At 55.0% G+C, this 24,823-nt stretch overlaps 2 protein-coding genes across 2 annotated transcripts in view; one reads left to right on the top strand and one right to left on the bottom strand.

The window, feature by feature from the left end:
* Positions 1 to 241: 241 nt before the first annotated feature.
* Positions 242 to 9,230, bottom strand: MRPL21 (mitochondrial ribosomal protein L21). Its single transcript, XM_079102036.1, has 7 exons — positions 9,094 to 9,230; positions 8,745 to 8,802; positions 7,464 to 7,549; positions 5,307 to 5,470; positions 3,648 to 3,700; positions 2,266 to 2,369; positions 242 to 543 (listed from the first exon to the last, which is right to left on the bottom strand). The coding sequence occupies exons 1-7, from the start codon at positions 9,182 to 9,184 to the stop codon at positions 479 to 481; spliced, it is 621 nt and encodes a 206-aa protein (XP_078958162.1). The 5' UTR covers positions 9,185 to 9,230; the 3' UTR covers positions 242 to 478.
* Positions 9,203 to 24,823, top strand: part of IGHMBP2 (immunoglobulin mu DNA binding protein 2) — a 30,914-nt gene continuing 15,293 nt past the window's right edge. Inside the window, exons 1-7 of the mRNA XM_079102035.1 lie at positions 9,203 to 9,386; positions 12,366 to 12,535; positions 14,000 to 14,192; positions 14,276 to 14,373; positions 16,589 to 16,752; positions 18,878 to 19,078; positions 20,064 to 20,211. Coding sequence (XP_078958161.1) covers positions 9,301 to 9,386; positions 12,366 to 12,535; positions 14,000 to 14,192; positions 14,276 to 14,373; positions 16,589 to 16,752; positions 18,878 to 19,078; positions 20,064 to 20,211 — 1,060 coding nt within the window. The 5' untranslated portion in view covers positions 9,203 to 9,300. The remainder of the gene's footprint in view (positions 9,387 to 12,365; positions 12,536 to 13,999; positions 14,193 to 14,275; positions 14,374 to 16,588; positions 16,753 to 18,877; positions 19,079 to 20,063; positions 20,212 to 24,823) is intronic.

The following is a 24,823-nucleotide window of genomic DNA, read 5'->3' as shown; positions in this document are numbered from 1 at the left end:
GCTCAGCGGCCAACCGCCAGGAAGGGTGTCTGATGTCCCCCCACCCTGGTTGCGCCCCTGCCCTCGGCGTCATCTTGGCGTGTCCCCAGGCCCACCAAGGTGGGTGCAGGGCTGCTGGGAACTCGCCTCCCTCCACACAGGCACGTGCTCCGGGCTCCTTCCGGCTCAGGGAGACGCACACAAGTTCAGACCTCCCCTTCCAGGCACGCCCGGCCTTGCACGCCACAGCAGACGCCTGGTCTCCTCAGAAACAAGTTTGTTTCCATTTTATTTTTTGCAATACTGGGTTCCAGGTGCTCTACCACTGAGCTGCATCCCCAGTTCTTTTTATGTTGAGATGGGGTCTTGGTAAGTTGCCCAGGCTGGCCTTGAACCTGGATCCTCCTGCCTCAGCCTTCTAAGTCGCTGGGACGACAGGCACATGCCACCTCGTTGGCTGGGAGTTTATCTTGGTCCTGGCTCAACGCTGGCTTGGCAATCACAGCAAACATGGAGCGATCTCAATGGTGTTGATCCGGAGGACAGTCTGTGGGACCACAATGACTGGAAGAGACGGAAGACACCGCCACAGGCTCGACCAGGCTGTCCACCATGAATAAGCTATGGCACAGGCCTCCACATGCCTGGCGCTGCTGCCCGTCCGTGGGGCTCTGTCCTGGCTTGCCCTCCTGGAGTAGGCCTCAGCCGTGCCCGGCCGTGCTGGCTGCCCCATGGCTGTTAGCAGGAGTGGAGCTGGAAGGCCGAGGCCTCAGGGTAGAGTGTCCACTCCTGCCCCATGTCCACTGTGGCTCTGGGCCATGAGGGAAAAGATGCTAATTCTGTGGCTACCTGGGAGCGTCAGAGGGACAGAAAAGGCTTCTGCCATGAGGACATGCGATTACACCCTGCTACTGGCAGCTGAGCAGCAACCATTGTCCCAACAGAGCTGTGAGTGACACTGTTTAGAGCCAGGACTCTGGCCATCCCAAGCCCTGTGGTGCCATCCGCTGCTCGGGGGCGATGCCAGGTGTCCATAAGTGGAACAAGGCAGGTGGAGGAACAGGGACAGCAAGGCCAGGCCATCAGGTGTCCCCTTGGGATGGAGGGAAGTTGCCCCACCTGCTCCACAGTTCACTGCCCTGGATGCCACCGCCCCTCAGCGCAGGGCAGGGAAACCAGCTCTGCTGCTGGGAGCCCACTCGCTTGCCCTCAGCAGGAGCCTGGCACAGTCCTGTCCCCTGGCCGCCCACTTCCTCCAGCGTGACTGCTGCCCTGGGTGACTTCCCACTGACCATGGGGCGAGGCTGGTGCCCTGTGAGGTCACCTGGGGCCTCCACCCTGCCTGTACCTCACCACCACAGCCTCTGGTGGCAACCCGCCTTCCCTGTGGCTAAGCTCCTGTCCCTGCAGGACGCCTGCTGCTGTCCCCTTGGCTGTCCACAGCTGCTCTGCTTCAATGCTTCCCCCAACCTGTGCCAAAGCCACCCTGACAGCTCTGCCCCACGGGCATCCAGGGCCCGGGCCTTGCCCTTCTCTGAGCACCCTCTGGTGGCCACTGCCCTGGGCTTCTCCCCAGGCAGCTGCAGGGCCTCCCTGCCCCTTCTCGCCACTCCAACCTTCGGAAGTGCTTCCCTTCTCCCGCAAAGCCTCCGTGCCACGCGGACACCTCACACCCCTGCCGGCCCTTCTCTGGAACCACCTTCAGAGGGTGCTGCGCTCGGCTGCCCTGGGCAGGTCTGTGAAAGGACTGGAGGAGGGGCTGGGGTGTGTCGGCAGGCACAGGCCGGGTTCCACAGTGGCGCACAGGCACGCTCCGGCTTGAAGCTGGGACTGGTACGGTAAACACCGCCTGACCAACTCACTTGAAGCTGGCCTGCGCCCTGACCAGCTGCCTTCCAGCGGCACTGGCCCACCGACTCCCTCACTGCCTACTCCCCTGGCCTCCTGCAGGGGCCGCCAAAGTGTGGACCCTGGGTTCACTCTGCTCCCTCAGGACGTCTTGTACTCTGTACTCAGTGTGTGCGGACAGCGCCAAGGTCTGCCCCCGCTGAGGCTCCTGGGATGGCGCTGTCCCGCCACGGCCCAAGACGCGCCCGTGGGCTCCCTGCAGGTGGGAGGATGCCCCACCAAGGGGCCAACTCCAGCTGCACTCCCGGGGCTCAGCTGTGCACCCTGGCCGGGGGAAGGCGGGGCCTCTCCAGGGCAGCCTGGGACGACCAGGACCAGGGCGGGGCTGGGCTGGGCTGGGGGTGCAGGCCTCGCTCCCTCACTCGCTCCCTCACTCACTTCTTTTCTTCCTGAAGTTTTTCCTTTTCTTGAATTTCATGATGATTTTGGGCCATGATTCTGTCTTCTCAATGACAGTGGCTTCGATTCGAACAAGGTCTTTTCTAGAAGGAAAGTAAACAACCAAGTGTCTTTCTGGAAAAAAAATCTTTTTAAAATATTTTTTATTTGTCGATAGACCTTTATTTATTGATTTATACACAGTACTGAGAATCAAACCCAGTGCCTCCCCTGTGCAGCCAAGGGCTCTACCACTGAGCCAAAGCCCAGTCCCCATGTGCTTTTCTGATTATTTAAAAAATTTTATTAACACTTTAGTCAAATTCCTAAAACAAAATTCTATCTTCTTTCCTGATTATAAAAGCAATATGCCCGCTGGGGTTGTGGCTCAGTGGAAGAGCGCTTGCCTAGCATCTGTGAGGCACTGGGTTCAATTCTCAGCACCACATAAAAATAAATAAAGGTATTTGGGTCCACCAACAGCTAAAATAAAAGTTAAAAAAAAATATTCAGCCATAAAGAAGAATAATATTATGGCATTTGCAAATAAATGGATGAAACTGGAGAATATCATGCTAAGTGAAATAATCCAAGCCCAAAAAACCAAAGGCAGAATGTTTTCCCTGATAAGTGGAGGATGATATATAATGGGGGTGGGGGTGGGGAACAAGAATAATGGGGGATCTTTAGGATACGTAGAAGAAAATGAGAGGGAGGGAGGTATGAAAAATGGTGGACTGAGACAGACATCACTGCCCTGTGTACATGTGTGATTACACAAATGGTGTGGATCGACATTGTGCACAACCATAGAAACGAAATGATGTACCCCATTTGTGTACAATGAATCAAAATGCACTCTGTAAAAAATTAAAAGCTAAAAAAATTATAATTAAAAAAAAAGAAAAAGCAACATGTCCGAAACATCTAGAAACTAAAGGCACAAACCGAACATTCTGTGCAGCGTGTCACTCTCATTCTTATTTTACTTTGTTATTATTACTTTGTTTGTGGTGCTGGGATCAAGCCTAGGATTTTGTGGGTGCCAGGCAAGTGCTCTACCTCTGAGCCACGTCCCCAGTCCCCTGCTTTGTCTTCTGCTGAGTCTTGAGGCTGGCCTTGAACCCTGATCCTCCTCCCTCCACCGCCCGAGCAGCTAGAGCTACTACAGGTGCTGTCACCACACTTGGCTTCCAACAGATCTGCAGGCCTAGCTGCTGTGACGAATGGGCCAGCAGACTGGGCTGGATGTCCCGTCATGAGACATGGAACACCAGACAGTGACAGAAGCATACTGTGTTCAGCGATGACAGTGAGTGTGCACACAGGCCACTCCACCCATCCTGCCCGCACCCCAGCCCCGGGGTTCAGTGTCGCATTACCCAAGGAGTGGCTTGCCAATAAGCGTGAAGTTGTCCGCCCCAACCAGCAGGACCTGAAAGAGATAAGCAGGAGCATCAGCCACTGGCTCGTCACTGTCACCAGAACAGGAGCTGACCTGAAGGCCCTGCAGAAGGCAGGAGCACTGACTACCTGGAATCTGCTGCTAGTGATGTAAAGCGTTGAGCAGTGTGGGCTGGACAGCCAGGTGGGGCTGTCCAGGAGATGTCGGGCCCTTGGAAGCGCATGCAGGAAGGCTGACCATCTGATGCAACTGTCACGTCCCCAGACAACTGCTGTGCCCTCATCTGAACTTCACCTGAACTCTGACGTTGGTTTCTCGTGTTCGAGTCCAGGGGTCTGCCACGGCTGCACCCCGTGCCCCTTACAAAGCAAATGACCTTGCCACAGCATCTGCGGGGCAGTTTAGAGCCGCTAACATGCCAAGACAGGCCAGCCGTGCTTTCTGCACGGTAAAGTTGCACACAGGCAGCCATGTTCTATGCAGGGATGGCCACGTGGGGGCTGTGGGGAGAGCACCTCTGCATTCCAAGAGCAGAGGCGTCGTCCCTGGAGGCTGGAAGACCTCGCTGGTCAGGAAGGCCCAGGCGTGCAATGTCACTGGTCAGGAAGACCCAGCTGTGCAATGTCGAAAGTGGAAAGACAGAATGTGTTCTGAGAACACCAATGAGCGATGTATCATGACAACAAAGATATGTTTTGAACTAATTCAAGCATGAAGTATTCCTTGCTGCTGGATTTCCTAAGCCATACAAAACAATCTGCATTAGGTGGCGCTTTCCACCATTTTTTGGTTAATATGAAATATTCCAAAGTAAAGCAAAGCATACTTGGGTCCCTCAGCAGAGGCAAATCCAGTCAACTGTGGATTGAAAAATCTGGAAAAACAGTTGCATCTATATTGAATTCCTGATTTTTTTTTCTTGTCATTATTCCCTAAACAATACAACAGAATGGCTACTTACACACGTTTCTGTTGTACTAGGTATTGTAAGTCAGAGATGAGTGTGCTGGCACACGCCTCTGATACCGGCAACTTGGGAGGGTGAGGCAGGAAAATCCCAAGCTCGAGGGCAGCCTGGTGATTTAGTGAGACCCTGTCTCAAAATTAAAAGTACAAAGGGCTGGGCTGCAGCTCAGTGGCGGAGCACTCGTCTAGCATGTGAGGCCCCGAGTCACTCGCCCGTGCTGCAGACAGCCCAGACAGGATCCGAATGCAGCCATTATAGTTCTATAAGCAGAGAAGGCAACAACCAAGCAAATGCCCCCAAACACAGCAAGCCAAATTACAACTAAGGCTAGAGGTGCTCAGCCACCTTGGTGGACCAGCCGTCCTGAGTAGTGGTAAGGCACATGGCACCCAGGCAAAGACTTGGAACCACCCCAGCAGCCAAAGCTGAGCCAGACAGCATTCCACGCCCCCTCCACGGAGCTTGTACTTCACCAGAGGGCGAGCACCTGTGGAGATCCATTCTTGAGACGGCCAGGCACTGCCCTCCCTCCCTGTCCCCTGCCCCGGGCACCCTGCACTGTGGCCTCACTGGCCTGCTCAGAACGGATGAACTTCTCAGTGAGAAACCAGCAGGAGGGACTGCGTATTTGGTGGCAAGTTCCTGAATATACAAATTTGACAGCCTTACCTTCTCCAGTCGAATCCTCTCCCCACACTTGACGTCCAATTCATTATGAATTAAAATTAGGTCTTCGGAAGTCACCTTCCACTGGTGGCTGGCAAAGTGCACCACAGCAAAGAGACGGCCATACTGGTTGGTAGCAATCAGCTCGTTCACCTTCCTCACAATGTCTGGGGAAGAGTGTGGCAGTCACCCCAACTGGAAAGGCCCAGCTGGCCCCACCCTCACCTGGTCCCCCTGAAGGGTAATGCGGAGCACCTGGTATCCCGCCGGCACCTGGTGAGGGGAGCTCGTTGTAAGTGGCCTGATCCTGTCTTGTTCACCCGTAGGCACAGGCGCGAGGCAGGGGCCCAGCGGCTCCCAGGAGCACTGGCACTTTGGTATGTGGGGCTGAGAGACGGCAGGACCAAACTGCCTCCTGTGGTTCTCTGGCCTGAGCACTCAGCACACCCACCTCTATGGCTGCAGCTCCGGGTGGGAGGAGCCCTCATCTTTTCACTCCTGTTCCTTAAGGAGCAGTGGGCAAGGAGTGGCAAACCCCAAGAGGGGAAGGACGGGCCTTTTCCAACAAGGAACACCCAGAATCACATCCCGGGGCAGGCGGACTCCACCCACGCCTCCCCTGCTTGGCTCCTTCTGTCGTCTTCACAGCCTTGACTTGGGCTGGGGTCACAGTGCCCTAGACCCTGCAGTCTGCTCTGAACAGGGACTCTGTGTGCCTATGGCTGGGCACACAGGATGGATGAGACAGTTCCTGCCTTGGAGACAGTTAAAGCCAGAAGCTGTGCCTGGCTGTGAGGGCAGAATTCAGTCAGTCCTTCGCATCCATGGATTCAATCAACCTCAGATTGCAGTAAATCAGGGAAAAAGCTGCTTCTGTACTGAACACGTGATAGACCTTTTCTCATTATTCCCTAAATAACAGAACAACAACTGAGACGCGTTTACATTACATCAGACGTCTTCAGTCATCTAGAAATGACTTAAATACACAGGAGGATGGGAGCTGGTTACAAGCAAATCCTTTGCCATTTCAGACAAGGGCCTTCAGTCCCGGAGGATTCCGAGACCTGCAGGCAGTCCTGAGCCCAGGCCCCAGACACTGGGGAAGACTGTATTCACCTTAACGGTGCCTTTGTTTCTCCTGTGGAGCTGCTGATGGGACCAGGGCCTCGCCCACGCTGGACAAACGCTCTGCCACTGAACTACATCCCTGGCTTGTCTGTTTTTGAGATCGGGTCTTGCTGAGTTGCTGAGTCTGGCTTCCAAATTGCCATCCTCCTGCCTCAGTCTCCCAAGTTGCTGAGGTTACAGGCACACACCACCATGCTTGGCTATTTTGTGCAGTATCTCAAACATACTTTAAAATACTAGAAAATTCTATTCAAGAAGGTGGATTTCCAGTTTTCTGGAAAACTGAGGCTCTGGCTCCCTTGTGGCAGCGGTGGGAGCCACAGCGTCCCCTCCTGATGTGGGTTCTGGGCTGCTGCAACTCCCCGTGCCCTGAGAGCTTCTCCAGTAGCACTTCTGTTCATCGGTGTTGTTCTTCAGACTGGGGAGAATGCTGCTCTTGAACCCAAGTGTCCGCCAACCATGGAGACAGTGTGGGACCAAGGGCAGGAACCAGGACCTGCCGCACAGCAGCTGCTCCAGGGCTGTGTGCTAAGTGAGCGGACATTTTGGTGGGTGTCTTTTTTTTTTGGTACCAGGGATTGAATCCACCACTGAGCCACACTCCCAGCCCTTTTTATTTTGAGACAGGGTCTTGTTAAGTTGCACAGGCTGGGGCTGGGGAGATAGCTCAGTTGGTAGAGTCTTGAGAGCATAAGACCCTGGGTTTGATTCCCAGCACCGCAAAAAAAAAAAAAAAAAAAAAAAAAAAAAAACAAAAAGAAAGAAAGAAAAAAAGTTGCACAGGCTGGTCTTGAATTTACAATTTTTCCGCTGCAGTCTCCTGAGTCACTGCGATTACAGGCATGCACCACTGTGCTTGGCTATGAATGAGCATTTAAAATTTTGGTGTTTCCTGGCAAAAAAAATGGACATAAGGATTCACACCATGCTATGCCCTGGAGCACCTGGGACATGACACCCTGCTCTGAGGCAGTGGCACCTTGACTGCTGGGCAGAGCAGTGTTGTTTTGACTCCCTGCAAGTCTTTACCTGTGTGGTGTCTGGTCTCCTCAACTGGGTCTGGAAGAACAATTTCTGGCCATGGTGGTGAACTCAGGGACGTTTTAGGAACATACCTGTGAAAACATTTCATAAATGTGTATGATATGCACATGAAAGGCAGCTTGAAATCCCCAAGAATCAGCCATGTTCTAAGTGTCAGGAAGGACAAGGATGAGTCTGATTCAGGCCTCGCATCCTCAGTGCACCCAGCAGAGATGCTGCACTCAAGGTCAAGGTGAGCTGTCCTCTCATAGGCACAGGACAGGTCTGGCCAGTTGCATGGCTGTGGGCATGTGTGTGTGTAAACTTGCTACAGAAAGGAAGAGGGGCTCGGGCAACAGCAACACTGTCTCGAGGACTGTCCCCACCTCTTTGGGGGAAAACTGAGGAGCGTCTCCTACATACCCCGGGAGCTACGATGTATTTCAATGAGCATCGGCTAATCAGTCAGTAGTAACGAGGGAGTTCTAAGCTTTCGGTTCCATGGGAAACAGGACAGGGCACAGGGAAACCTGACACAAATCTGAAATGAATGGACCACCCCGCTTGGTTTAAGAGGCACTGGGAACACCACATCACCATGTGTGGCTAAGTAATGACCTTGAGGAACTGATAGGAGTGGGTTTCTAAAAGTCTCTGCCCTGCGTGATATTCATCTTCCCAATTGGGTGTGGCAGCGCAGAGAAAGGACCCATAAAGAAAACAACACAGGAAGACGGGGGCTGGCAAGGAAAGCCAGGGCGTTTCACACTCGAGATGGAACCTTCTAGTAAAATGCCACTTTGGAATTTTTCCTGTTTTTCAGTTTCTTTAGAGAACCAAAGAGCATCTATCTCTGCTGCTGAGAATACTGGCGGGCCACAGGCATATCTTTAGGTATGCATTTCTCCACGTCCCCAACTGGGAAGCGAACCTGGGGGTGCTCTAGTCCACCCCCAGCCCTTTTATCTTGGGGCAGGGTCTCATTAAGTAGCCCAGGCTGTTCTGAAACTTAGGATCCTCTGCCGTAGCCTCCCTAGCAGCTGAGATCATAGGCGTGTACCACGCATCCCGCCAACTGCCGTTTTTAAAAACTGCAGCTACCAGTGCTCAATGTTCTGAGCACTATTTTGCGGAGTTGAGGACCGAACCTAAGGCGCAAGAAAAACACTGCCAAAAAAGTTCAGGTTTAAATATTCTCGAACACTCAAACGTGGGGCGCTCTGACGTGAGGAGGACGGTCCTGCTGAGGAAAGGAGCAGAGTCACGAGACCCACATTTTGCTATTACCCTGGTGGAAACGAAGGTCTCTGCGAACTGAGTCTCCGCGCCGCGGGCCCGAGCGAGGCTGCGGGAAGAAGAGAGCACTGTCACCATGGCGGGGAGACGCGGGCGCCCCCGCGTCTGCACCCAGCGCGCCGCCGCAGACCCCCGCTCGGGCTCCGCGGCGCCCCGTGCGCCCGCAGCCTGCCGGGGCCGGGCGGCGCCTGTCCCTCCCCGCCGCCGCCGCCGGGGCAAGCCACCAGCTCCCGGGACCTGCGCGCCTCTGAAACGGAGGACACGCCGGGCCTATTCGGAGCCGAGGGGCGATCGCCTTCCCGGGACGCCCCCCCGCTGCACCCGGTCGTGCGGGCCTCACCCGCCCCGGGCCGCGAGGGTGTAAGGATGCTGCGGCCGCAGGCCAAGGCCAGCCGCCCGAAGCTGCCCGTGAGCGCCGCGGTCGCCGCCATCTTCGCGCGGCTCCGCCGGAAGCGGAAGTGGAAGCGGCGCGGACCCTGTGCGTCGACGCAACGGCCCGGCCGGAAACGCGGATCCTGTGAGGCAGCGGGCCCGGAGCGGCACAGCCATGGCCTCGGCCACTGTGGAGAGCTTCGTGACCAAGCAGCTGGACCTGCTGGAGCTGGAGAGGGACGCGGAGGTGGAAGAGCGCAGGTAGGCGGCGGCGCCGGTCGGTCCTCCGCGGGGCGGCTCCGGGGAGCCAGCCGCGTCACCCACAGCCCACACGGCGTCTTCCTCAGCCGAGGCACCTGCGGGTGGCAGCAGAGTCGCCGGCTCAGGCTCTGGCGGCGGCGGTTCGTCCAGGGTCGCCGCACGCGCAGGTCCCTCCGTTCCAGCCTCAGCTTCTGGTGTCTAACACGCATTCACGCAGCACACGCCACGGTTAGAGGTGCCGCCAGGAGAGGCTAGCACCGGGTTAGGAAGGCGCCGGGCTCGGAAGGCAGCTGGTCAGGTAAGGGAAGGGACCGGCCCCAGACCTCGGGCGCAGAGCCGTCAGAGCGCAGGAGCTTGTTCTGGGCCCAGGTCCGAGCGGGCGCCGTCTGCAGTCCGGCCTGCAGGGTGGCAGCTTGGAGTGGGCCGCGCGGTCTTCAGGGCAGGAGGCCCCGCGCTCTGCTAAAGACCGAGGGCAGAGATTCCCAGGTTCCTTGCTATGGAGATTTTCCTGCATAAAACTCGTCGCAAGCGACTAGGCGTGATGGGGTCAGGGTGCCACTGTGTCCAGTCTTGGGGTGCTCCTCCTTTTAAGGGTCTCAAGGGAGGGGCTTGGCGGTCTGGTGTGCTCCATAGCTCATGGACCTGGTTTTTCCCATGTGAGTTTGACATGCTTGTGCATCTAAGTGCTTTTGATTAGTTTGATAATTTCATGGGTGGTCATTCTTTTTAGCATGATTAACATCACTTTGTGCCAGACAGATGGTGGGTGTTCAGTTATACAAACAAGGAGTGTAGCCATTCCGCCTCAGCACTTAAATTCAAAACAGAGCCGCTCATGGCAAAATACTACTTTACATAATGGAATAACAGTTTGGGCACAGCCTGAAAAGTGGAAACTGAGTCACTCAGGGCAGGCACAGCCTGAGAGCTGCTGTTCTACACACCATGGAGTCACTAGGGCAGGCACAGCCTGAGAGCCGCTCTTCTACACCATGGAGACATCTAGGGCAGGCACAACCTACAACTGCTGTTCTACACCATGGAGTCACTCAGGGCAGGCAAAGCCTGAGAGCTGCTGTTCTACACCATGGAGTCACTCAGGGCAGGCACGGCCTGAGAGCTGCTGTTCTACACCATGGAGTAACTAGGGCAGGCACAGCCTGAGAGCTGCTGTTCTGAACACCATGGAGTCACCAGGGCAGGTGCAGCCTGAGAGCTGTTGTTCTACACCATGGATTCACTCAGGGCAGGTACAGCCTGAGAGCTGCTGTTCTACACACCGTGGAGTCACTAGGGCAGGCACAGCCTGAGAGCTGCTGTTCTACACACCGTGGAGTCACTAGGGCAGGCACAGCCTGAGAGCTGCTGTTCTACACCATGGAGTCACTAGGGCAGGCACAGCCTGAAAGCAGCTGTTCTACACCATGGAGTCACTAGGGCAGGCACAGCCTGAAAGCTGCTGTTCTACACCATGGAGTCACTAGGGCAGGCACAGCCTGAGAGCTGCTGTTCTACACCATGGAGTCACTAGGGCAGGCACAGCCTGAGAGCTGCTGTTCTACACACCATGGAGTCACCTGGGGCAGGCACAGCCTGAGAGCTGCTGTTCTACACACCATGGAGTCACTAGGGCAGGCACAGCCTGAGAGCCGCTCTTCTACACCATGGAGACATCTAGGGCAGGCACAACCTACAACTGCTGTTCTACACCATGGAGTCACTCAGGGCAGGCACAGCCTGAGAGCTGCTGTTCTACACCATGGAGTAACTAGGGCAGGCACAGCCTGAGAGCTGCTGTTCTGAACACCATGGAGTCACCAGGGCAGGTGCAGCCTGAGAGCTGTTGTTCTACACCATGGATTCACTCAGGGCAGGTACAGCCTGAGAGCTGCTGTTCTACACACCGTGGAGTCACTAGGGCAGGCACAGCCTGAGAGCTGCTGTTCTACACCATGGAGTCACTCAGGGCAGGCACAGCCTGAGAACTGCTGTTCTACACCATGGAGTCACTCAGGGCAGGCACAGCCTGAGAGCTGCTGTTCTGCACACCATGGAGTCACCTGGGGCAGGCACACGCGTGCTCTAGGCTCCCCTTCCTGGCCAACGCCAAGAGCCCCTGCCCCTCCCTGCTCCCCACCCAAACAAAGACGAAGGTGAGGAAGGTGGAGTGGAGGCTGTGTGTGTACACAAAGCTTGGCCAGGAACCACTTGTTGCCCAACCAGCCTGGCCACTGCTGGCTGGGAAGCCCTAGGAGGACATCAGATGGCTTCCTGGAGGAGGGGTGCTGAGTTCAGCCTGAGAAAAGTACCAGTTGAATGGCTGGGTGGTGTGGAGGAGTGGTCCTGGAGGAGGCGTGGACAGCCAGAGAGCAGGGCTTCTTCCTTGGGATCCATTTGCCTGAAGCAAGAGGAGCAGTGCCTGGCATCAGCCCAATAGAGCAGGTCATCGGGACTCTTGTCCTGTCCAAGGGGAGACTGAGAGGGGAAGTGGAGCTTGCCGTGGGTAACGTGGAGCCAGGCAGCCTGCCTCCAGACTCGCCCGTCAGACCCATCCACTGGCAGGATTTGTTCGCGAAGCTTTTGAGCATGCTGGCCGAGACCTTGGTAGAATCCCCTCTCCTACGTTTATGGCTGGTGGACTTCGCAGGTTGTCTTCCTCACTGCGTCTGTAAAATGGCACGATGCCCACCCACAGCCTTGTCTGAGACCGCCCTGATCTGCTCCAAGTCAGGAGCACAGCACCGAGTACAGAGGCAGCACCCGGAGGGAAAGTAGGCAGGGGCCCAGCTGAGGGCCTTGTGGAGGGGCTGCCTGTGGATTCTGGTCCTGGCCTCAGCTGCCCTGGAGGAAGGGGAGGGCAGGCTCGGGCAGAGGAGTGCACGGGCGGGCCTTTCTGCCTTCCGTCCCTGTGCTGCCTGTGGGTGGAGGTGGAAACTGGTGAGGTCACATACTGACGCCTCGACACCGGGTGTCTTCCAGGTCCTGGCAGGAGAGCGTCTCCCTGAAGGAGCTCCAGAGCCGGGGCGTGTGTCTGCTGAAGCTGCAGGTGTCCAGCCAGCGCACTGGGCTGTATGGACGGCTGCTGGTCACCCTGGAGCCCAGGCGCTGCAGCTCTGCCGGAGTACTTCCCAGCAACAGCTTCACTTCCGGTGCGTGTTGATGCAGACGGGGTGCATGGGCTGGTGCCCACACGCTGCTCTTGCCCTCGTAGAGGTGGAGCGAGAGTCCAGCTTCAGCCAAGCTGGGCAGGGAGGAGCTCGTTTCAGAAGGCCACGGTCTGAGCTTTTTGGTTGTCTGGAACCGCAGTGTCCAAAGCAGAAGCCCCTGGCCACTGGCTATGGAGCACTTGAGATGCCCCCCGTGGTCCCTCTCTGCCTACGATGTGCACCAGACCTTGAAGGTCTTGTTAAAAAGGGAATATCTTGAGAGTAATTCTTGTGAGTGCTAATTGCATGTTGAAATGATGATGTTTTCATATATTGGGTTGATTAAGATACTATTTCTTTAAAAATTTTAAAGAAGGCTGACTGGCTGGGGTATGGGCAGGGGAGGCTGAGCCTCCAGCGCGGAGCAAGGCAGAAGGAGAAACAGAGCCTCATGTTTGAGGCCTCGTGGTTTTTCAGTATGGGGAATCGAACCCAGGGCCTTGCACATACCAGCCAATGCTCCACTGTTGAGCTGCATCCCCAGTCCTTTGTATTTTATCTTGACACAGGGTCTCGCTAAGTTGCTGAGGCTGGCCTTGAACTTGCGCTCCTCCTGCCTCAGCCTCCTGAGTAGCTGGGATCATTCTCAACTTTCTTTAATTTTCTAATGTAGCTACCAGAAAATTTGGTTACCCATGACTGTTGCCACACAGGGACAGCCTTGGAGTCACCATGACCGTTGTCACAGGGGGCGGCCTTGGCCTTGATCCAGATGGCGTGTGTGCAGGGTGGGCAGTTGTGGACCACCCCCCCACCACCCCCCAGTTCTCTGCCAGGCAGGCTCTGCAGAGCTCACTCAGCCTTGTCAGAAAGCAAGGGCAGGTAGAAGTCGCTGCCTGAGGCGTCCCTGGGGTGCTGCGTGGACACCGCAGCCCAGGGAACCTGAAGGGGGTGCTGTGGCAATGTCCTTTGCACTCAGCCTCTCTGCCCTGTTCTGTGGGGACAGTGTTTTGATTTGACTCTTGCCCCAGTGGATGTTGGGGTTCTGGCTGGATGGAAGGGTGAGGTGGGGAGTGGGAGGTGATAGGGGCACCTGTTGGGGGACAGCTCTGGGTACGGGTGGTCTGGTGCCCTCTGTGCTGGGTGTCGGGCTGGCAGGTGGAGGCTGCGTGACTTGGCTTCTCGCTCCGTCTTCCGCCCTCCTTGGGGCTGTGGAGGCAGCTTTAGCCCCGCAACTCCTCAGTGCCTGGTCCAGCTGGAGGCTGTGGGTCTCCATCCAGGAGTCTCAGTGGCAGGGGACACGGAAGGCTGACTGGCTGGGGTGTGGGCAGGGGAGGCTGAGACTCCAGCACGGAGCAAAGGCAGAAGGAGAAACAAGGCCTCATGTTTGAAACATGCTGGAATTTGTCACACAAAACAGTGTCTAGCTTTTTCCAGTTTTGATGCAGTGTGGCTTGGGTTTCACAGGTGACATTGTGGGTCTGTATGATGCTGCCCATGAAGGTGGTCAGCTGGCCTCCGGGATCCTGACCCGCATCACCCAGAAATCGGTCACGGTGGCCTTTGACGAGTCCCAGGATCTCCAGCTGAACTTGGTCAGAGAGAGCTCCTACAGGCTGTTGAAGCTTGCCAATGACGTCACGTACAAGCGGCTGAGAGCGTGAGTGTGGCCGGACAGCCGGGGCTCCTGCGAGCGAGCGGCCCAGCTGGCCTGGTGCCAGCTCTCGTGGTTTCTCCCTGCAGGGCTCTGGTGGCTCTGAAGAAGTACCACTCGGGGCCGGCGTCCCCGCTCGTCGAGCTGCTCTTCCACGGGTCCTCCCCCAGCCCTGCCGGCGACATACGTGAGAACTTTTTTTTTAATTGCTGCTAAAGTTGCCAAGCACAGTCTGACTGCAGGCCTGAGTGTGAGACGTGCCCTTGGGAGCCGACGTCCCTCAGCGCCTCTGAGTGACTGTGCAGCTGGCAGTGTTAACTCGTGTTGTGCTGTCACCGGGTTCATGCTGAAGTGTAGGGATTCCCTGCTGCCAAGCTCTGTGGAGGTGGGGGATCACAGGTCCTGCTCTATGCTTCTTAGCAGGTTTTGACAGAAAAATCTCGGCTCTAAGAGTCTTTGTGTTTCTGTCAACCTTTAAGTTTAAGGTGACTTATTTCTGATTATAAGAGTAAGGTGTGGGGACCTGGAACATAAGCAGGGGAAGTGGATCATTCAAGGCCTGGCCGGGGTCCAGCCCCGGCAGCCATGGGAAGAGGGACTGTGGGGCAGGCTGGCTGCCTCTGGCCCCCTCCGGCCTCCTCTGGCCCCCTCTGGCCCCCTGCTGGCCCCCTCTGGCCCCCTCTGGCCTCCTCTGGCCCCCTCTGGCCCCCTCTGGCCTCCTCTGGCCTCCTCTGGCCTCCTCTGACCCCTGCTGGCCTCCTCTGGTCCCCCTGGACCCCCTGGCCTCCTCTGGCCTCCTCTGGCCCCCTCTGGTCCCCTCTGGCTCCCCTTCCTCAGGTTCTGCTCAGCCTTCCTCTCCTGCTCCAACACCTTCCCTCCCCTGAGCTTGGTGATGGTATTTTTCGGTGTTCTTGCAGAACCTCACTTTCATAGGAATTTATTCGTCAAGTGGCTGCTCGCACGCTAGCACTGCTTAAAATGGAGGACTTCTTTCCATTGTTAAGGCCATGGCGTTGGTCAGGTCCAGTGCCAGGGTCACCTGCAGCCCAGGCTCTGCGCCTTCCTGGCCCACGCTCTCCTGCAGAGCCACACCCCAGCTATTGTCTGTCTTCATACCCTGCTAACAGCTCCGTTGTCGAGTGGCTTTGTAAACAGGGCTGCCTGGCACGTGGTGCATGCTGCGACGACCCCTGTGACTCCCGAGGCCCGTGCAGGAGGACCCTAGTCCCAGGCCAGCCTGGGCAACTCAGCAAGACCATCTCAGTAAAAACTACCGAGGGCTGGGGTGCAGCTCAGGGGTGCAGCCCCGTTGGGTTCAGTCCCCAGCGCCACAAAACCAAACAGAAAGCCCGACCCGGGCGGCCCGCACTTCCTCAGTTGGCACTCCCTTGGGCGTGCTCTTTGTGAACGTTCACTTTCCCTCCTCATTGTTCCTTGAAGGTAAAAGCATTCATGTTTCAGCAGTACTTTGTTTCATTGCAGGGCTACCATGGGCTGGAAACTCACCAGGCAGTTATTTACTATGTTTTTCTTTTTTCCTTTTTTTTTTTTTTTGCTGTGTTGGGGATTGAACCCAGAGGCACTTAACCGCGGAGCCAGGTCCCCAGACCTTTTCATTTTTACTTTGAGTCAGGGTCTCACTAAGTTGCTTAGGCTTATTTAGGGCCTTGCTAAGTTGCTGAGGCTGGCTTTGTACTTGAGATCCTCCTGCCTCAGCCTCCTGAGCCTCTGGGCTCCACCATTCATGGCTTATTCACTCTGTTTGAGGACCTGGTGTGTCTTGATTACGGTGTTGTCCAGGGTAAGGGGATCTGGCATGGGGTAGTAGACTGTGCAGGGAACTTCGGATAGGGTGGTGGCTCCTTGCCCATGCCCCCACCGGGCTGCTTCACACAAGTGCAGGCTGATGCCTCCGACTGCACGCTCAGTGTGCGTGTCCATTGAGGGCTCTGCGGCAGGCACAGGGCACAGGTGAACACACAGGCGGAAATCCTAAGAGGCTTATTAGTCATTGGAATCGTCTGTGATCTAGAACAGAAACACTGCCCTGGAATTCGTTAGAATTCGTTAGCATTTCTTTCTTTCCTTTTTTTTTTTTTGTCATTTAATTACCACTTTAAAGGGACTGAGATGGTAGAAATGAACACATTTCCAGAACCTTTCTTTCCCGCCTGTTACCCCAGACAGTGAGGCCGCAGGCTTTTTCCATAGAGTGGTCACTGCGTGGCAGCCCGGGCAGCCTGGACCTGAGCAGGTGTGGCCTGTTCGGGGAGTCCTTGGTAAACAGTGGACTGTTCTGTTGCTTGCATTGCCTCGGGAGGCCTAGTGCACGACACGTGTGCACGCCCCGAGGAGGACGCGGGCAACGGGGCAGGGCCCTGACCCCGCTGCTCCTCCTGCAGACCCACTGGTGTTCTACAATGCCACGCTGGACCCCTCCCAGAAGGAAGCCGTCTCATTCGCGCTGTCCCAGAAAGAGCTCGCCATCATCCACGGACCTCCTGGCACCGGGAAAACTACAACCTTGGTCGAAATAATCCTTCAGGCTGTGAAGCAAGGCTTAAAGGTGGGTGGGGGCTCCTCCTCTGCATGGTCTGTTGGCCCTGGCTGCGCTCAGTGGGCGCTTGGCGGGGTCCCAGCCTCAGTTCTTGGTGGCGTTGGTCAGGAACTTCTCTGGGCATTTGGAGAGCAAAGGTTGGAGCTGGGTGTGGCGGCGCATCCCTGTAATCCCAGAGACACAGCAGGCTGAGGCAGGAGGGTTGTAAGTTCAAGGCCAGCCTGGGCAACTTAGACCGTGCCTCAAAATTAAAAAGGACTGAGGCGGTAGCTCAGGTAGAGTGGCCTGGGGTCGGTCCTCAGCACCACACACACAGGCACCATGCTCTCATGCATGCCACTGCAGGCTGGCGGGGCCCTTTCTGATTTCCATAGCCCCTGGGGTCAAGGGAGCACAGAGGAGCACCCCTCAGACCCCAGAAGCCCTCCCTGCTGCAGGGGTCTCCCGTCGCCGGCTGCTGCAGGCCTCTGGCTCCTGAGTTCAGGCCTGTGCTGGGGTGTGCAGCTGGCCAGACTCTTGGCGTGGGAGGTGGGCTTCCCAAGGTGCCGGAGGCGCCAGTGCATGCCCTTGTCACTGCCTTGGTTGTGGTCCAGAGGTCTTCATCTTCTGCGCCCATGTGAGTCAGCGTGGACCTGAGGACACAGACGGCTTTGTTAAGCAGTCCCTCCTGGCATGTGGCAGCGTGGTCCTGAGAACCGGCGTGGTAACGGTCGCCATTCCTGGGTCAGCTTGCGCTGGTGCCACTTCCCACCCACAGCCTTCTAGGTGCCCTGAACCCTGCGTGCTGGGGACGGTCAGCAGCCCAGGTCGAGGCGAGGAAACCCAGAGACAAGGCCACATGCTGTAGTCCCTCAGCAGTGAGTGGCAGAGCCGGAATGGATGGGGCAGAGCTGCTGCCTTGTTTTGTTGCAGGGCTGGGGACAGCCCAGGGCGTGCACATGCTGGGCAAGTGCTCCAGCACCAGCCACCGGCCCTTTTTAAAGTTTGAGACAAGGTCTTGGCCTGGAACTTGCAATGCTCTTGCCTCCACCTCCCAGGTGGCTGGGATCACAGGTGTGCCTAGCAGAGCTGCCGCTTTTCAGGGCTGCAAGTGTCTGTCACTTGGCTAAAACCCGTGTCCAAGGTTTCCTACTATGGGCGTCTTTGTAGCTGTTCCAAAATCAGCAAGAAAAGATTGCTTATTACTGAGGAGCTGCTTTGGTGGCTTGACTCCGGTGTCTTTGTGTGTGTGCAATACAGAGGATTGAATCAGTGATCCTTCTCCCACTGAGCTCCATCCGCAGCCCTTTTTATTTTTATCTTGAGAAAGGGCCTCACTAAGTTGCTGGGGCCATCCTCAGACATGGTCTCCCTGCCTCAGCCTCCAGTGCAGCTGGGATTACAGGTGTGCACCACCACATGGGGCAGGTTCCCTGGGCCCAGTGTGCATAGTGAGGCTGGGCCATCTGTGCCTTTGCACTGCGGTGGGGGAGGAGGGCGGTGGGCGTGTGGGGACCACCCTTCTGCTCCTGACAGCAGAGTTGCAGTTCCAGAAGCAAGCTCGCCCTCATCAGAGAGACTCCCCGTTTGTTTTGTCAGATGATAAAAAACGGCTTGGTTGGGGATTCGATGGCTGGTCATTTCAGTGCACCCATAAATCTTAGGGCCTTCTTCTGCCTAGTTGTAAGTCCCGCGACACGTTTGGTGCTTTGATGACTTTTTTTTTTTTTTGGTGGGGTGCTAGGGATTGAACTCAGGGATACTCAACCACTGAGCCACATCCCCAGACCTATCTTGCATTTTATTTATACATAGCTTCTTACTGAGTTGCTTAGGGCCTCACTAAGTTGCCAAGGCTGGCTTTGAACTTGTGATCCTCCTATCTCAGTCTCCCTAGCTGCTGGGAATACAGGTGTGCTCCATCGTGCCTGCCCGACTAACACATTTTGCAGGTCTGGGTTCAGGTGTGCAGACAGTGCTGGTTTGCAGTGCTGTGGGGCTCCCTGTCCATCCCGCTGGCTCGGTTTGCTCTAGCGTTATCTGTTGCACGCTCTGCTTCTTCCTCCAGACCCCGACGCCTTCCTGTTTATTATAGTACAGACTTGGGTGGTTTAATTAGAAATCGCCAAGCCCTGATTTGCAATGTGTCTCCCAGGTTCTGTGCTGTGCCCCATCTAACATTGCGGTGGACAACCTGGTGGAGCGTCTGGCTCACTGTAAGCAGCGGATCCTGCGCCTGGGGCACCCCGCGCGCCTGCTGGAGTCCATTCAGCAGCACTCTCTCGACGCGGTTTTGGCCCGGAGCGACAGCACCCAGATCGTGGCAGACATCAGGAAGGAAATCGACCAGATCCTGGTGCGTCCCTGGTCGTGGAGGAGAGACTGGGTCTCTTCCTGGTTTCCCCTCGCCCCGTCCACCTGTTTAATGATCTGAGCCGCCAACCGCCCTTTTTCCGCACGGCCTGTTTTTGGTTGGGAGCTATGCTTGGCGCTTAGCAGGGACTCAGCTGCTCCTGGTATTTGATCTGGGGTGAGGAACCCTAATAAAGAAAGCGTTACCTAGGGGTCCCTGGCACCTGCGAGCGCTGGGCCGGGCAGTAAGGCAGCTGAAGAGAAAGAGTAATCAGACTGTGAGCCTCCCAATCGGGCTCTCCACTCCTGGTGGCTGGGCTGGGCAGCAGGGGTGCCCTTTGCTCTTCTGGGTCAGTCTCGCCCTGGCCTGCGTTTGTCACCTCAGCAGACACCTCCTCGGCGTCCTCTTTGCTGGGCAGTGACAGCCGCAGGGAGGAGCTAGGAGGCTGTGGGCCCTGCCCCAGGGCAGCCGGACAGCTCTGCGTGCTGGTGGAGGTAGGCGCGGGGCGGGGGCGGGTGGGAACACGAGGCGCCCTGCGCCCTGTCCGCTGTGGACGCCTCGTGTCCTCCTGCCTGTTGGAACGGATGCTCCTCAGGCTGGGCTTCTCTGTAACTAGGCGGGAGAACACGGCCTCACTGCGCTGAAACTCCAGTAAGGAGAGAGCTGCTTATCGTGAAATGTCAGAGTCGGGGGGATCAGGTGATGGTTTTGTGGGCGGAACGTTGATTTTAATCTCTCGGAAAACGTGGGCTGGTCCTCGAAGCCCCACCCCAGGAGAGCAGGTGCCCTGCAGGGCAGCGGTCCCGGTCCCCTCTGTCTCCCTGTGCGTGGGATGCGTGGTCTGCGGCTCCTCTCAGCGGCCCCTCAGCCTTTCCTGCTTTCTGAGGAGCGCACAGAGCTGGACGGCGGGGGGATGAAAGCAGCCTGGAACCCCGAGAGCAGCGCAGTCACCTTGGAGTCACCGTGTTCTCTTTGCTTCCGCTTGTAGGTGAAAACCAAGAAGACCCAGGATAAGAGAGAGAGGAGTGACTTCCGGAGCGAAATCAAGCTGTTGAGGAAGGAGCTGAGGCAGCGGGAGGAGGCTGCCATGGTGGAGAGCCTCCGGCTGGCCAGCGTGGTCCTGGCCACCAACACAGGTGGGGCGGGCCCTGTGCAGCCGCTGGCCCTGTGGCCCTGCGGCACCCCCTCCCCAGCTGCTGGTGGCCTCTAGCCTGGGAGTTCCTCAGGGCGGAGACTGGATTCTGCTCCTTTGCGGAGCAGGCGGATCCGGCTTGCTCCTCCTGAGTGCTGTGCCTTTCAGGAGGCCACCGTCTTGTCTTCCGAGCGACTCCGTTGGCTGTGCTCCTGCAGGGCTGCGCCGCTGTCGCCTCCGTCCCTGCGGGGTGGTCTTCATGCCCCCTCCCTCCTGCTCCTCGGCCGGAGGTGATCCGTCTTCCCACAGGACCTGCTGCAACTGTCCTCCATCTCTAATTTCTCTTTTGTGACTTCATTGTTTTTTCTTTCTTTTTACTTGGGCTTAGTTTGCTCTTGGTTTTTGAGTTTCCTAAGGTGGGAGCAGGTCGTTGGTCTGAGACGTTTCTTTCCTAATGTAAGCATTTAGCTACTGTTTTTGTGGTATCCCACACGTTCTGAAATTTAGTGTTTCATTTCCATTCATTTCAAAATGCTGATTTGCTTTCTGATCTTCTTGAAATCCTAGTTTCTGAATAGTGGAATTTCCCAGACGTCTCTCAGTCTCTTCAGCTCATGGGGATCGGTCGGTGTGCTCTCTGCAGGGCTGTGTCCTTGGTCTTGCTTTTCTGTCGGGTTTGGTGCTTTCTGCCTGTGGTGGTGTCCAGAGCGCTGGTCTTGCCATGGTGGCTGTGAGTCTCTTGTTCTGCGCTCTCTCTTCTGTTTGTCCTGTTTGTTCCTCATTCCTTTCTCCTCCTCTCGGTTCTTTTGGATCGACTGGACACCTTCCGTGCTCTTGTTCTTGTCTCAGCTGTGTCTGTCATAGCCCCGGGGCTCCCAGGCTGTGGTGCTGCATGACTGACTGCGGAGTCCGCCTGTGGCCTTCCCCACGTGCCACGTTGCGTGAGACCTTTGTAACAGGTCTGACCACTCTCCCATGTGGATGCTGTTCTCGTCATGTTACACGCGTGTCCCAAACCTTTCCGCACATGTTCCTACCATCTTAGAAGTCAGTTTCTGCATTGTCCATGCTTCCCCATGGGGCCACTGCCTGGGCTCTGTTCCTCCGGTTTGGACCTGAATTTCCATGGTTGCCCTTCCCGTTCACTCTGAGTCTGGCGAGTCTGCGTTTGATGGACTCTGGCCGCGCCTCGACCCTGCCTGCGGCCCGAGCGGGTTTCTGTGGGATGTAGCGTCCAGGCATGAGTGTTTCTGAGAAGCCCTGCGTCCTCCCCCCCGGCCCTGTACACAGGGTCTTCCTCTGTCGACTCTTAAGAGTTTTGTCCTCACGCCTGGCTTCCGGTGACTGATCGTGATGTGCTTCAGGGTGTTTTCTTCATGCATTCAACCGTGACTTCTTCAGACCTTTCACTCCGTCTCGTGTGTTTGGGAGAGTCCAGTTTCCTTGCTTGAGATCTCCCTATAGCTCACTGATTTTTTTTTTTTCTTCTTATGTTTGTGTTTTTCCTTTTGTGTCCTATTATTCGTTTATTTATTTTTTGCTCCTGGGGATTGAACCCAGGGCTGCTCTCTCACTGAGCCACATCCCAGCTCTTTTGACTTTTTATTTTGAGGCAGGGTTGCACTGAGCTGCTGAGACCCTCCCTCCTTGGCCTCCTGGGTTGCTGGGATGGTGGGTGGGTGCCCACCGTGTTTCTCATGCTTCTTTTGCTGGCCTTTTTGTTACTGCTGTTTTTAAATTGTGGTGAGAATGCTTACCATGAGCTCTGTCTGCAAAGTACATAATGTAGTATGTGCAGCTGTCGCACAGTGCTGGCTAGGGAATTTCTAGAATCCACCTTTTTTTTGGTGTTTGGGGTGGAACTCAGGGTCTTACACATGTTAAGCCTATTTTCCACCACACCGTCGAGCTACACCTGAGCCCTAAACTGAAACGTCTTATATAGCTGAAACTTGGTTCCTGTTGGTTGCGGTTTCTGAGTGCGTGGATCTCTCTTGTTGTGTCCACCCTGTCCTCTCGGTGTTGATTTCATCTGAGACCCAAACATTAGATTCAGAATTACTAGTTCTGTTATCTTTGCATTCTTGAGTCTTTTTCAATTATGTATTCTTTAAAAAAAATTTTTTTTTAATTGTAGATGGACATAATACCTCTATTTTGTTTAGTTATTTTTTTGTGGTGCTGAGAATCAAACCCAGTGCTTCACACACACTAGGTGAGCGCTCTACCACTGAGCCACAACCTGACCCTCAATTATGTATTCTTATATGGTTGTATTTTCTTGCTTTTTCATATGCCAGACATAGGGAATTTTATCTTCTTGCATGCTGGGTCTTCTTGTATTATTACCAATATTCTTGAGCTTTATTGTGGGGAGCAATAAGTTAATAGAGTGCTCCTTTTGTTTTTTTTTTTTTTTTCGGTACTGGGGATTGAACCCAGGGAGCTTAACCACTGAGCCACATCCCCAGCCCTTTTTAGTTTTATTTTGAGACAGAGTGTTACTAAGTTGCTAAGGCTGGCTTTGAATTCAGGATCCTCCTTGCCTCAGCTTCCTGAGCTGCTGGGATTATAGGTGTGCGCCATACCTGGCCTTTTGGGTTCTGTTTTTAAGATTTGCTGGGGTCTAAAGCAGGATTGGTCCAGTGTTAATATTTCCCACTATTGAAGTAAGACCCTTCTGGGTTCTCTGCCTGGTTTGCCACAGTCCTAAGATTTTCTGACTCTTGGGATTAGAGTGAGTGCTAGGCACTGTTTTCTAATTTTTGGATGAACTTTTTTCCCTGGCCTTGGGTAGTTTTGTCCTAAGCACATGCTGATCTGTGTTCAGCTGAATTCCTGAGGTGGTCTCTTTGCAGATAGATCTCTGGGGTTTTCTCTCTGGTATTTTGCCCTGGGAACCCTGGCTCCATCAGCCTCTACAAATTCTCTGTTCTGTCTCCTTGATGCAGGGGGTTCTCTAGGCTCAGCCTGTCTTCCCAGCCCTCTTGCTGCCTCCTGGAGACTCAAGGTGGAAAGCTGAGGCAGTCTTGGGCTCACCCACCTCCTTTGTCCAATGTTATTTCAGATTTTCTCTTTTCTTGTGTGTGTGTATGTGTTGAGTATAGTTCCTGTTACTCCATCTGGGTCATAAATGCCAGACTCATTCCCTCCGTGTCCCCCTTGAGTAGCTGTGTGTCACAGTGCTTTGTACCGCATGATGGTTTAGAGAATGCTGTCAGCCTGCTATTTTGGGGTTCAGGTCTGACTGTTGTGTTCGAGATCTGTATTGTTGCTAAGCAATATCACCACACATGTAGCTACTTAAAACAACCCCCGGGGTCACGTGTCCAGGCACGGCTTACTCAGTTCTCCATTCGGGGTTTCACAGGCTGCAGTTTCATCCTTACTTCTGAGCTCACGTGGTTGTCGGCAGCACTCAGTTCCTTGTGGGTTGCTGAACTGAGTTTCTTGCTGATTGCTGGCTGGAGACCGCTCTTAGCGCCTTGCCCCATGGGCCTTCCTGTCATGGTTTAGCTAGAAAGTGTCCCCCAAAATCTTCTGCCTTATTGCAGGATTATTCGAGGACGAGATGATTAGATTATGAGAGTTGTAACCTAATCGGTCCATCCTAGTTTGAATGGGCGGACTGGTGACTGTAGGCAAGTGGGGTGCGGCTGGAGGAGGTGGGTCACTGGGGCTGCCCCAGAAGGGTTCGTCGTTCCCGTGGCTCCTTCCCTCTGCTCTCCCTCTGCTTCCTGGCTGCCGTGAATGGAGCGGTGCTCCCTCCGTGATGCTCTGCTCACCACGGGCTGGGTGAGCTGGCCCTTGGATTAGACCTGAGTCTGAGCCAAAGTAAACTTTTCCTCCTCTAAGTTGTCCTTGTCGGGTATTTTGGTTACAGCAGTGAAAACCTGACTAGTAGACTTCACTACGTGGCTCTTCTTCAGGAGAGTGCAAGGGACACAGTCTCCTAGCAAGAAGAGCCGTGATCCTGTGTAATGCTGAGGATATGCTCGTTCCTCGCGGTTGCCGTATTCTCTTGGTTAGAAGCAAGCGTCGGGTCCCACCTGCACTCAAGGGGAAGGGACCATGAAGGTGTGAACGTCAGGAGCCAGGGTCCTGGGGCTGCCTCGGGTCTCTTGGCTACAGCCTGTCTGGTACCGGCTGCCCTGAGGGTCAGAGTGCAGGCTCTCGTAGGTCTCATGGTTGCTGGTTTATCCAGACGGCTTTTAGATCAGTTTCAGAAAAATGAGTTATAAATACAAAATAAATTCACAACTGTCTTTTATACTTAACCTTTGTAGTTGCCTTTATTGGTGCTCTTTATTTCTTTCTGTGAATTTGAGGTACCGTGTAGTGTTCTTTCATTTCAACCTGAAGAACACTAGTATTTCCGTAAAGGTAGGGCTGCTAGCAATGAATTATTTCAGCTCTTCTTTATTTGTGATGTCTTAATTTTCTTCTTCATGTTTTTTTTTTTTGTTACTAACATTTTCTATTTATTCATTAATAAAAAGTGCATAGTACAAGCCCTTTATCCCAATCCAAGTACTCAGTAAAAGATCAACAATAAACCCTGGATGGCACAGACATAATTTGTTTGGCATGATTTAAACATTTAAAAACAGCAATTT

This window comes from Sciurus vulgaris (genome assembly GCF_902686455.1).
Source record: "Sciurus vulgaris genome assembly, chromosome: 11".
Lineage (NCBI taxonomy): Eukaryota > Metazoa > Chordata > Mammalia > Rodentia > Sciuridae > Sciurus > Sciurus vulgaris.
This window is presented reverse-complemented; position numbering and strand designations above follow the sequence as displayed.

Excerpts from the sequence above, each read along its gene's own strand:
- MRPL21 (XM_079102036.1), bottom strand. The coding sequence starts at position 9,184 with ATGGCGGCGACCGCGGCGCTCACGGGCAGCTTCGGGCGGCTGGCCTTG. Across the intron at positions 5,471-7,463 it reads GGAGACCAGACACCACACAG|ACATTGTGAGGAAGGTGAAC; the intron begins GTAAAGACTTGC and ends ACTCTTCCCCAG. Across the intron at positions 3,701-5,306 it reads AGAGGATTCGACTGGAGAAG|GTCCTGCTGGTTGGGGCGGA; the intron begins GTAAGGCTGTCA and ends TATCTCTTTCAG.